Source organism: Capsicum annuum, chromosome 8, assembly GCF_002878395.1.
Source record: "Capsicum annuum cultivar UCD-10X-F1 chromosome 8, UCD10Xv1.1, whole genome shotgun sequence".
Taxonomy (NCBI): Eukaryota; Viridiplantae; Streptophyta; class Magnoliopsida; order Solanales; family Solanaceae; genus Capsicum; species Capsicum annuum.
In genome coordinates this window covers 159,656,763-159,670,115 of record NC_061118.1, presented here as the reverse complement: position 1 = coordinate 159,670,115, position 13,353 = coordinate 159,656,763, and the positions used below count along the sequence as shown (strand labels likewise).

At 33.3% G+C, this 13,353-nt stretch overlaps 1 protein-coding gene across 2 annotated transcripts; it reads left to right on the top strand.

Moving 5' to 3' along the window:
- The first annotated feature begins 9,135 nt into the window (after nt 1-9,135).
- Nucleotides 9,136-13,091, top strand: LOC107869896 (probable LRR receptor-like serine/threonine-protein kinase At3g47570). Of its 2 annotated transcripts, XR_007043650.1 has the most exons (3): nt 9,136-10,127; nt 11,169-12,419; nt 12,509-13,091. XR_007043650.1 is itself a non-coding variant. In XM_047394844.1 (2 exons), exons 1-2 carry the CDS (start codon nt 11,597-11,599, stop codon nt 12,592-12,594), a joined length of 909 nt encoding a protein of 302 aa, XP_047250800.1. In that variant the 5' UTR covers nt 9,136-11,596; the 3' UTR covers nt 12,595-13,091. The 2 variants fall into 2 exon arrangements, 1 of the variants encoding a protein (XP_047250800.1); XM_047394844.1 differs by having other exon boundaries at nt 9,136-12,419.
- The last annotated feature ends 262 nt before the right edge of the window (nt 13,092-13,353 follow it).

Genomic DNA, 13,353 nt, shown 5'->3' with positions numbered 1-13,353 from the left:
TCAATTGAGAGAATGAATTATAATGAACCCCTCTCTTGTTATGATTTTTTCCATCTTCCATATGAAATGAATTGTTCTAAATTGCATCTTGAAAGCATGATATGAAATGTCTTGATTTATGCTATGACTTGAATATGATTTTGAAATAAAAAGAAATGGTTATGCATGTTGATAAATGTTGAATATGCATGTAACAAAGAGTAGCATGGTTTGGCAAAAGAACACATGACCACCATATGTTTGAATAATCTCAGCATAGTTTTGACTTAAATTTTCAGAACATGAAATCTTTTATAATGTTTGCATGTTTGGGTGGTCTGAACTGTATTTTAATGAAAGAATTATGCATAATACATTATGGCTCAGAAAAGAGGACTTGCAAGTCTTGGTGTGACGACACCAATTCAGATTATGCCATGGTAATTCAGAATAGAATAAAATGCATGTTTGATGTCAGAATTTTTAGATGCTGAAACTAGAATAATGTATGATTCAGAACAGGATAAAATTGGGCATAAAGAGAAATTAGGTGGTTCCTCGAAGAAGGCACGAGTTCAGATAACTCATTTACCGAAACCATAATTTGCTGATCCGGGTATATTATATTACGCTGGCCTAGTGTCGTGTGGCGTATCAGAATCAGAAACTCCAATCCTTGCAGCACACTCGGGTTGGGGGCTTTCCTGCCGAGTCAATGGCGGATTCCATACCGCCCGTGGAATATTAGAATTGTAGGGGAGTACCACCTAACTCAGAAGTAATACAAAGATTAGAAACTGCTTTTGACAGAAAGGTTTTTATATTTTTTTTCAAGAATGCCCATGTGTTTTGAAAATTATATCTTTCATGATGTTTATGACTAGCTCTCAACTATTTTATTTATATAAAAGCTTTATTTTTTATTGCTCTATGTATCAGTACATCTATATTGACACCCCTCCCTTCAGGTTCTGAGGCACAGTCTAGAAGTCCTGATAAGCAGTAGATTTCATCAGATAGGAATGAAAAGTACTAGTTGGTGAGCCTTCTATATTTTAGAAGGCCTAGTTTATTTTAGACAGTTATTATTTATTATGGTTTTGGTCTACTGGGGCCTTGTCCCAGTTTTCAGACGGTTGTTATTTGATCATGTAGTAGAGATTTCGCAGAAGGTTTTCAGACGGTGTTTAGTTGATATTGGATTTTATTCCTCATTGCTAAACTAAATTTAGATTATGACCATGTTTTCATAGCAGATTTTATTTCCGTATTTTCTATTTATGAATGGTATATATGATTACAAGTTAGAAGGGCTCTTGGGCCTTCATAGTTTGGGATGTCCATCACAGCCAGGCCCTGGTTCGGATTGTGACACATGCCAACATAGACTCACCTTCACTTGAACAAGGGTCAACTAGTATGTGAATACTCTCGTCAATTGGTAATGGAGTCTTACTCGAGATATAAGGGCTAGCACTAGATGGACAAAAATTATTCTTCCGAGAAGAATCAATTTAATCTTCCTCTAAATTATCAACTAGTGCTTGTGTACTTACAACAAGAGTTTGGTCCTCCCGCGACCTAAAATCACCAAGAGTATCACAAAAGGATGACTCGAGCACCTCTACCGTAGGAAAAGTAGCAGCTACACCTACTTGGCTCCTACTAGCCATAACACAACATACTAAGTTCATAGGAGTGTAGGGGATAGCGTTTTTACCTCGCTCACATAAGCTACAGCCTTTCTCTTGACGTGTGTCCGAGCATCCCACTTGCTCCCTTTGACCTACCATACGATCCAACCTTTCATTTTCTATAGCTAGGTCTCGGGACAGAGTGTCAAAGTAGGCCAAAATGACATTGGTGGCATTGTTGTCCATGGGTTGAGAAGTTGGAACCGCGGGTTTCCCAATAATTGTACCTAAAAAAAAGTAAAGAAAATAACAAGTGTAAAAAGCAAAACATAAGTTAGTTCGGAACAACCTCACCACAGTCTCACTCACTTGATTGTATCACACTTGGATTCACAAGTAAATAGTCCCATCGAGATATTAAACTACGATAGAATAATTTTCTAACTGCGTTATCTTTGATCGAGAATGTAAATAGTTTTTCATGTTGTCATATATATATATATATCCTAAAAATTAGTGATCAAATCAATTATAGACTATGCTAATCACATAAAATACTTGGGGAGTGTTTGGATTTGTTACAGGAATAACTTGGCCACCAAATGTAAGTTTATAAAGACTTGATGTATTTTTGGTCTTCTCCAATTTTGTCAAGTCTTTGAAACCCATATAACCTAAAAAATTCTCTAAAATGATGCCAGCCAATACAAATTAATGTTATGTATTCTTTTATTTTAAAAAAAAATTCACGAAAACATACCCTCAAACAAGTCAAAATTACAAATAAATTATAAACAATAATTAAAAGCTTCTTTTATACTACCATCCCATATAAAAATGAGCTAAATTAACTTCTACAAAAAGTAACTAGAATGTAAAAGTCTATAGATTATGTCCTAGATAGAGATAAAACTACCATCCCATATAAAAATGAGCTAAATTAACTTCTACAAAAAGTAACTAGAATGTAAAAGTCTACAGATTCTATCCTAGATAGAGATAAAAGGACTATAAACATGATATGAACAGCTATACAAACTATCCGGATAAAAAGGTTCGAAATATACCTATACTTTGACGAAATTTGTTGTAACACGCCTTAACTTTACACTTTACAGGGGTCCTAATATCCCCATAGATTATTTTTTACTGTATTTCTATGACATATATTTTCTTAGCTGGACCACTTTAAACCCTTACTTGTACAGTGTTCGTGTATTCACGTAGTAGTCCGGCTAGCAAATATAGCAAATATAAGTCACAGAAGTACGGTAAAAAATAATCTAGGGGGTGATAGGACCCCCGCAATATTGAGACATGTTACAATAAATTTTATCAAAGTTTAGGTATATTTTAGACATTTCTCCCTAAACTATCTTAATCATGTAGAAATAATTTTCAAGTGTATAATATAAGTTAGTAAAATTAACTTATTAGAGGAACATGGCATATCATTTTTTCACCATTCAATTCTAAAAAAAAAAACAAAGCAAGATTTGGTTGACTTGCACAAGTCTTTGTCTGATTAGGAGAATTTATGAACCCTATTTACAATTCTAATTGAAATGTGCTAAGACTTGATGAAATTAGAATTGATATGATCAGTGGTGGAACCATATGTTTGTTGAAAAAATACATTAAGTAGCTAGGGAAAAATATATATTTTTTAATGTATATATTACATATTCACACTCCTTGATTTTTTCGTGAATTTACTTTTTTATATTTTGAAACCTCTGTTTACATTTAATTTTTGCCCTCCACGACTAAATTTAATTCTGAGTTTCTTCTATTTTTGATAAAATTGAAATATTTATTTCATCTGAATAAAAACTTTTCAAAATATTTTTTGCACGCAATTTTATCATTTTATATTGCGATTATATATTATCATGTTCAATTATACGAGATTATATAAATTCATTAATTAAATATTTGTTCTATGAAATATTGGATTTTAATTAAGGATTATTTTGAAAATGAATATAATGATTAAAATCTTAATTTTAACATAATTTATTATCAAAATAATTTATTTGGATAAATATGCATTTGATTTTATTAAATCAAGAAGTTCGGGATTAAAAGAAGTATTAATTCGTATCGAATTTCAATTTAATTTAGCCAATCTATTAGATTTTGCCATAATTGAAATCAAATTGGCCATAATTGCAATGCAATCCATCAATTGATTTTAGTTTGGTCAAAATTAAATAAATATGACTAAATTTTAAATTCAATTGGAGTTATATTATAAATAACCCCCAAATTTTCAAAACTCTCATAATTTCTACCCAATTCCCCCCAAAAATAATTTTAAATTGTACTATATTGTACTATTTCTCCCCAACTTTGTCCTTTTACAATTTTGAAATTCAAAAATTATACTAAATTGTACAATTTCCCCCCACATTATCTTCCACGTCAGCTTATGTTCAATTTTTAATTTTTAAAAACACTCCTAAATAGCTTTTCTATCAAATTGGTGGATGAAAAGATATAAATCCTCATGTGGATGAAAAGAAATAAATCCTCATACTTTCCTATAAATACTTTTCTCTCACATTGGTGGAGAAAAAAGAAAAAACAACTCCCTTCTTTCCTATTAATACTACCACTATTTTGGTAGAAAAGGGAGCTGAAAAGCAAAAAAAAAAAAAAGAGAGGCTAGAAAGGTGAAACCTCCTTTTGAGCAGAATAGTTTTTTGATTTATTAAAATAAATTTGTTTCATAGCGTTGGTTGGTTAATCAAAATCTTTGAGTTGCCGGCGACGTTATTGGAAATTTCAAATTCGGTATTGTCCATTATTTTTCACTTCAAGTTCATCGAAAAATTGTTTAAGTTTGAAAAGAAAAAGAGATGAAAAGTAATTGTGAAAAAAATAATGGTTAAAAAATGATGAAAAGTGATAAAAATGATGAATAAAGTACATAAAAATTAATTTTGAATTAAAAAACACGTGTAAAAAGCCTGTTGGCGCGTGCATCATACCACATTCCAAATAACTGGTAGTCAGTTTTCGGGAGTAATAATTTCACTTTAAAATAGTTTAGAGGGTTTGCAGACCCCCAAAAAATATGTATGTAGTTGAAATTTGGGATAAAGGTTGGAGGTGTTTTTGACCATTTTCTCTTAATATGCCCATTGGTATTGCTTATTAATGGTCCCTTAAAGCTCAAATTAATTACAAAATACCAAAGGTCAAGAAAGTTTAAGTGACATAAAAGATAGTATATAAAGACAATCTTCTTCTGTTCAAATGACTCATGAGTTTTTAATATTCTCTGCCATAACCTTTGTGAAGAAAAGAGATACTGCTGTATGATTCGAAAAACTTTCTATATGGTCTCTTCACATGCATTTCGGTAGTGTTAGGATTACATATTGTATTTATTTTCTGTTCAAGAATGGTATTTGAGCACTAATCATGTATTCATTGCTTATTCTCAGTTACTTATTCATTACATATTTGCTTTTCTATACACTTATTATCAATGTATTCATTAGGAAAAAAGGTAGTTGTTTATTCTCAATTGGCTCCTTTTTGTTCAATTTTCTGTTTCTGGAAGAAGTATTGATTTATTTTTTGGGAGAAAATTTCAATTGGTTAATGTGGATCCAATATGATTTTCTATTCTTCCCTTTAATTAAGAACTCCATCTATTAGGCATTCATATGGATATATTGAGAGTTTAGGCTATTAATTTGACTAATCAATTTTATAATTTATAGTAATTAAGTTGATATTTCAAAGTTATTAAGTGCTAGTGATGTTTTGTGATGTAAATAACTTCTTTAACCATTCTACATAAGCATGCTTGAGCACAGTGAGTTGATGTCCATTCTCTGGTCAGCTGGAGCAGTAAATATCTTATGTCTTGATTTATTTCCTTTCAAATGAATATAGATACAGAAAATTAAAAAAGAAAATAGTGTCACCCTTGGAGTTAATTAAGAAAAAACTTGTGTAGCATTATTATCTTTAATTCTGACCAAGTTTACTGAAATTTATTTTTGAACGAATTAAAGTAATATAAAAGAGATTAGAAAGATAACATCATGTAATTTGAAACACTCCAAAATGAAATGGCATCAAATGTAACGTTGCCACATTAAAAAGTACTTTTTTCACGTAATCGAAAGTCTAATTGTCATTTTTATAATTTTCTTTTTTCTCCTGAAAATAATATGTATTAGTTGATTTTTTTAATTTTATTCAATTCTCTCCCTTCTCAAGTTTATGTTTTAATCGTTATTCTAGCTAGGCTCCTATTTTTTACAGGCATATAGGGAACAATTTTAATAGTACTTTGAAATGTTAATAAGCAATTTCATTTATAAATATTATTTTAATAACACGAATTTGCAAGAGAAATATTATATTTTAGAGTCACGTGTAATTTATTTAGCGAAAGGCCATTATTTTTTAGGAGTCATGTGTAATTTATTTAGCAAAAGGACATTATATTTATCCTATTTGACAATGGTCTTGATGTATTAACGTATAGGCAAACCGCAAAGACTTATGGTATCATATAGTATATTTTTGTTTTTAATTTTTTTTTCTATATTTAGTGACTAAAAATATGAAGTAAAGTTGAATAAAAATTTTGAAATGTTGTACTCTCTCCGTCTATTTTTATCTATTCATATTTGACTTGGCGTACTTTTTAAGAAAAAAGAAATAGAAGAGTATTTTAATAATAAAAATAAAATAGACATAAAGTAATAATCTTTGACTTTTGCAAATTGCACAAATGAAATTGGACATTTATTTTTAGTATATTGAGCAAGTAAAGAAGGACTGAAGGAGAGTACAATTATTACTTTTTACATACGGTTTTCTTGTAATCATTTTTTTTACATTTTTTTTTTAATATTTGTTGCACTTGATGTTAAATGTCTGACCACAAGATTTATCATATCTTAGTTAGCACATTTTCTTCCCTTAATTGAAAAAATAAACAAAGCAATAATTATACGGTGCCTCCGAATTTACAGAAGAGTTTAACTGCAATAACTTACTCAACAGTCTATCCAACTTCTAAAAAAATTAATTATATAAACTACTTATTGCCAACTATACATATCATTGGATGAAAAATAAAAATAGAATCATTGATCCTTATTATAGAGAGTAATAAAAGGTTTGTTTTTGTACAAAATAAGTGTGTAGCATGACTTGTAAAATTAAGAGTCGTGTCCTTCTAGAACTTTGTAATTATGAAATTATAAGAAAGTGGTGAATGTTGTTTTCACTACTAACTTTGTGTTTCTATTTGAATTTTCTTAAATATTTTTCCGACGCCTTAGAGTAACTGGTAAAGTTGTCACCATGTGATCGGGAGGTCACGCATTCAAGTCTTGAAAATAATATCTGGCAGAAATATAAGATAAGCCTGCATACAATATACTGTTTTGATGGAACCCTTTTCCATACCTTGTGCATAGCAGGAGCATCATCAAAGTGCCCGTTTTACATTAGATTGATTTTTTTCTTTATATAAAAAAAGTACTAACAATATACTTATTAATTTTTTGATATTATAAGATTTTCATTTCAAAAAGATATGTATGGTTGCGCGAAGCGTGGTTTAGTTAACTAGTTATTATAGAAAAATAAAGGCTGCCAAATAATAAATAGTAACAAAAAAAAATGATTATGACACTTGGGGGGTTGGGGGCAGGTAAGAAATGATGCATAAATCAGAGGTTAATAATATGAAAAGAACAATAATGAAATGTTACTATATTAGGAAAACAATTTAACAAAGATCCTTTTCAGTACACCAAAAAAGATATTTAAGGCAATAGCTTAATTGCCCCTTAAAAATGTTTTAGAGGCAATATTATTACAGAAAATTGTAGTTTAGCACTCTTTATAAATCTCCTAAAGTCTATAGCGACATTGGATCCAATGTCAAACAACTAATGTCAGTAAAAGCTTTAGCACTCTTTGTTAAAGTGCATATTTATTGCCGCTATGTCAGTAAAAGCTTAAACACTTTTTGTTAAGGTCATATTTATTGCCGCTATTAACTTTTATTGTTCCAGTGTCTTCGGTCCAATCGTCTGGGGGTAGAGATTCTCAAGTCCCACCTTTTCCTTGTGCGAAATCAATCCTTATTCTGCACTTCCTCTCACCGCCCTAACATATACATAAATCAGAGCGGTCTGGCAGGCATATAAAGACCATTAAAGAAGTTCCTTAAAGCATTGCAGCCATTACTTAAGTCCTTTTATGCAATTATGAACTCCACGGAACTTTATCAATTTCAATGCAACTTATCCTTTTGAGCTGACATAACAAACTACGCAAGCCGGAAAAGTTAGCAATGCAACTCACACCTCTGCCCCTATAAGAAAATAATTCCTTGCCATCCTTGTAATGTTCCTGCAGTGATCTTGGCCACTGAAGGATGCCACCTTTTGTCTTCACAAGTAGTTTGGATATCAAGATACTTAAAAGGAAAGTTGTTGTTGAGGCCAATAAAAGGGAAGCCTAGTGCGCTAAGCTCCTGCTATACGTAGGGAAGGGCCGGACCACAATGTTCTATTGTAGCCATACCCTGCATTATTGCAAGAGGCTATTTTCACAGCTCGAAATAGTGACCTTCTGGTCACATGACGACTTCATCCATTACGCCAATGAGTTGGTTTAATACCTCAAGTTTATCAAAATTAGACATTAGTGTTTGGACCAACCAAAAAATAAGATTAATTAATGTTCACTAGTTGGCCAGAGATGTGTTCATAGCATAAGTGAATGATAAAAGGACATTTTTTGATGAACAAAATAATGAATAAAGTGTTTTCTGAATGAATTATTCATTTCATTGGAAAAAACTTGACTATCTAGGAAGGCTCTCATTGCCTGGGATAAATCCACTAGTGCTAGTTTGACCTAAACACAATACTATTGGTTAATAAGTGTGTCACTACTCATTTTTGTTAGAGTTTGTGATCCAAATTTTGTTGATCCATCCCTGAAAAGTTCGCGGTGCGACCCATGTTTCTGAATTTTTTAGGGGTTTGTGGTGGAAGTGTAGGGGTCTAAAAAGTTCGCGGTGCATTTAGTGGGTTGTTTTTGGTTGTTGGACATATGTTCACTGAGACTTACGTTTCCTCCTTGTACTCCTCTCCATTCTAGTGGAAGTCCTCTTTCTCTGCCCGTGGTTTTGCCCGTCAAGGTTTCCATGTAAATCTGTGTGTTCATCCTGTTTTGCTTTTGCTTCTCATATTGTCTATTCCTGTTCGTTCTCATAACACTCTTCACCACACAATTCTACAGAATATGAAAGCAAGACTATTTCCAGAGAATTAAGCACACAAAAAACTAAAGCAAGACTTGGTTGACTTGCCAAGTCTTTGCTGAATAGAGGACTTTTTTCCACCATATTTCTAATTCTGATTGAGATGTGAAAGACTTGGTTGATTTGGTGGTATTAGCATTGATGTAATCAAAAAGGAGAACTCATTTCTATTTAAAGTCTCAAAACCACATGTTATAGAGTATACCTACTAATTTTTGCAATAATGGAGAAAACCTTCACATTTTTTCTTGCAACACTTTTCTTGCTTCTGGCTAGTTCAGTCATGACCCAAACCAACATTACTACAGATTAATTAGCTCTTCTGTCTTTAAAATTCCAAATCATTTCCGACCCCTTTCACTTTTTGGATGAAAGTTGGTCTCCCACTACGTCCGTTTGTCATTGGTTTGGAGTCACTTGTGGCTCTCGTCGCCAACGAGTGAAGGCCTTGAATCTTTCTAACATGGCTCTTACAGGCAAGATTCCCCGTGAATTTTGAAACCTCTCATTTCTTGTTTCTCTCGACTTGCGAAGCAACAATTTCCATGGAAATTTGCCTCAAGAAATGGCACGTTTGCGTCGGCTTAAGTTTCTTAGATTAAGTGTCAACAATTTCAGCGGAAAGGTTCCTTCTTTGTTTGGTTTTTTACACCAACTTCAATTTCTAAGTCTTAGGAATAAAAGTTTCACTGATTACATCGTTTCTTCATTTTCTAATATGTCTATGCTTGAGATTTTATATCTAGATTTCAATTCCATAGAGAGCCAACTACCAAAAGTGATTGGAAACCTTATAAACCTTAGAGAACTAAGCTTTTATGGAAACAATCTCATAGGCTCTATTCCTCCATCAATCTCGAATGCCTCAAGGTTGGAGACTTTGGAGATATCTGATAATTCACTTCAAGGAAACAATCCAGAAGGAATCGGCAATCTTCACAACATGAAAGTGCTATCCATACAAGCTAATCAACTTACGGGTTCTATACCATTTACAATTTTCAATATCTCAAGAATCGAAGTCATTGCATTTGCAGGCAATAGCTTATCAGGAAGTCTTCCCAATGGTTTATGCAATGGTCTCCCAATACTCAAAGGGCTTTATTTATCGAGAAACAAGTTTCATGGTCATATTCCTGCAAGCTTATCAAATTGTTCACAACTTCAAATATTGTCTTCATCATATAATGATTTAACAGGTATGTTTTTATCTTATGAGTGTTTATATCTAATTGCTTCAGAATTTTATTTTATTACACAGTAATTGCAGGGATAATTTCAGTTATTGAATAATTGAGGTATCTAAGTTTGGTGATATTATGCATGGCTCTATTCAAATATGTTTATCTCCTATACGTATCTTTTCTCTTTTTTCTTTTAATACTTTTGTATCACCAACAACATGAAAGTTAAAATCTTAGTGGATTCTTACCACAGGAGATTGACAACTTAAACAAGACTCAATTCTTATATCTTAACAAAAATAGATTGAACCAACTCACTAGTAATCCACTATATGAGTTTCCAGGTGAAATACCCAAAGAGATAAGCAATCTCATTGAATTGGAGGTAATTATTCTTGAGAATAATAGATTCAGTGGTCCACTTCCAATGGAGATCTTCAACATATCAGGACTGAGAAAAATTGATCTTTCATTCAACAATCTATCAGGAAGCCTCCCACCAAACATGTGTTCTATCTTCCTTAACCAATCTTGTTGGGACTATTCCTAATTCCATCTCAAATTGTTCAAAACTTACTGATCTAGAGCTTACTCACAACCAACTCACTGTCTTGATTCCAAATTCTATTGGATATTCGACTCATCTACAGTATCTAAATTTAGCGGGAAACAATTTAACCAACGACTCATCATTAAGTTTCCTGACTTCCTTAACCAATAGCACAAATTTAACAGTTCTTGATATATCTTTAAACCCTCTAAACAGCATGCTTCCAGTCTCTGTAGGGAACTTTTCTACGTCTCTTATAAAATTTTACACCAGTGGTTGCAAGATCAAAGGCTGAATTCCTAATGATTTTGGGAACTTAAGCAGCGAATTATTCCTTGATCTTACTGGAAATAATTTGGTTGGATTGATTCCCACATCAATTGGAAACATGAGAAAGCTTCAGTGCTTTGATTTAACTAACAACAAATTAACAGGATTTATTGGAGATCATATATGTAATTTGCAGCATTTGGGTGATATTTACTTGGGTCAAAATCAACTTTCAGGATCTCTTCCTTATTGTTTAGGGAATATTACTTCCCTTAGGGAGATACATCTCAGTTCCAACAAATTGAGTTCCAATATACCACCAAGCTTAGGGAACCTTCACAATCTGGTGGTTCTTGACTTATCCTCAAACAACATGGTGGGTTCTTTACCTCCAGAAATTGGAAATCTAAAGGCTACCACACTGATAGATCTGTCAATGAATCAATTCTCAAATGAAATTCCTAGAGAAATTGGAGGCTTGCAAAATCTGGCAAACCTTTCTTTGAGACAAAACAAGTTACAAGGAGCTATACCTGACTCAATGAGCAACATAATAGGTTTGGAATTCCTAGACCTTTCTCACAATAATATATCTGGAATTATTCCTAAGTCTTTGGAGAAACTTCAAACTTGAAGTATTTCAATATTTCTGTCAACAAATTGTATGGTGAAATACCCTTGGGGGGGTCCTTTCAAAAACCTCTCGAGTCAGTTTTTCATCTACAATGAAGCATTGTGTGGTTCTTCAAGATTTAGTGTCCCGCCAGGCCACACTTCATCAAAGCACAGATCAAATAGGAAAAAATTGCTAGTTCTTTCTCTTTTGCTTGTAATTGCAATTGTATTTGTTCCTATGACCTTTATGCTCCTATGGATAAGGTATATAAGAGGTAAGAGAGCTCCTCCACAAGCTGAGTCATTGTCTACTGTAACAAGAGAAAGAATTTCATACAATGAATTGCTCCAAGCAACTGATGGGCTTAGCGAGAGTAATCTGATTGGTTCTGGAAGTTTTGGCGCTGTTTACAAAGGTGTTTTCAGAAGTGGAACTGCCATTGCAGTTAAAGTGTTCAACCTGCAACTGGATGTGGCATTCAAGAGTTTTGATACGGAATGTGAAGTTTTGTGCAGCCTTCGCCATAGGAATCTCGTAAAAATCATTACTAGTTGTTCCAATCCTGATTTCAAGGCTTTAGTTCTCGAGTATATCCCTAATGGAAGTCTTGAGAAGTATTTGTATTCGCACAACTACTTCCTTGATACCAAGCAGAGACTAAGCATAATGATAGATGTGGCATGTGCTTTGGAATATCTTCACCATGGATGCTTGTTGCCTGTGATTCCCTGTGACGTGAAGCCTAGTAACTTCTTTCTGGATGAAGATATGGTTGCCCACCTCAGCGACTTTGGCATTTCAAAACTGCTTGGTGAAGATCAGGATGATTTGTACACTAGAACCTTAGCAACATTGGGGTATATTGCGCCAGGTACATCTCTTAGTTTTGCTGATTACTCCTTTCTTTTTTTTACCACCTAGAAAGCATATTGCATCTTTAAATGAATTATTTGACTGTAGAGTATGGACTGGATGGAATAGTCTCTACAAAGTGTGACATCTATAGTTACGGGATCATGTTGCTGGAAACGTTAACCAGGAGATAGCCTAATGGGTTTGAGGGTGACCTTAGCTTGAAGCAATGGGTGAGTTATTCACTCCCAGAGGCAGTAATGGACGTCGTAGATGTCAACTTGGTAACACCAATGGGTAATCGCCTACAGAAGGAGCTAGATGTTGTGGCTTCGATCATGAAAGTAGCATCAGATTGTTGCGCTGAATCTCCGACAAGAAGGACAAACATGAAAGATGTTGTAGGGATGCTGCAGAAGATCAAGATTCAACTCCTTGCATGTTGAGAATGTTTTTGGAATCTGTTGTTCCGATCACATGATTGTTGTGCATGATTCTGTTTTCAGAACTGCTAGATGGTTGCAATAACCCTCACTGTTTCCTCTTAATATTATTGTTTGAAAGGTGTTAATTCCTCTTAATATTATTCAAATTTATTGCTTTCAGGTATGCTAGATGGTTACAATAAATCTCACTGTTTGACTGTACAAAGGGCACAAAATCATAGAACTATAACATATTCATGAGGAAAGTAATTGTTGTTAAAGCCAATAGAAGGGCAGCCTGGTCCACAAAGTTCTAGCTCGTACATAACCACAGTGGTGGAGCCACAGCCAATGAAGGGTGGTCAGATGAACACCCTTCGTCGGAAATTTTTTTCGAGTATATAGGTTAAATATAGATATTTATTGTGAAATACATGTTGTTGCACACCCTTGACAAGCTAGAGAAGCATAGTCCAGTGGTCAAGAGTGTGCATTTCCTCATCAAAAACTCGGGTTCGAACCTTGGCA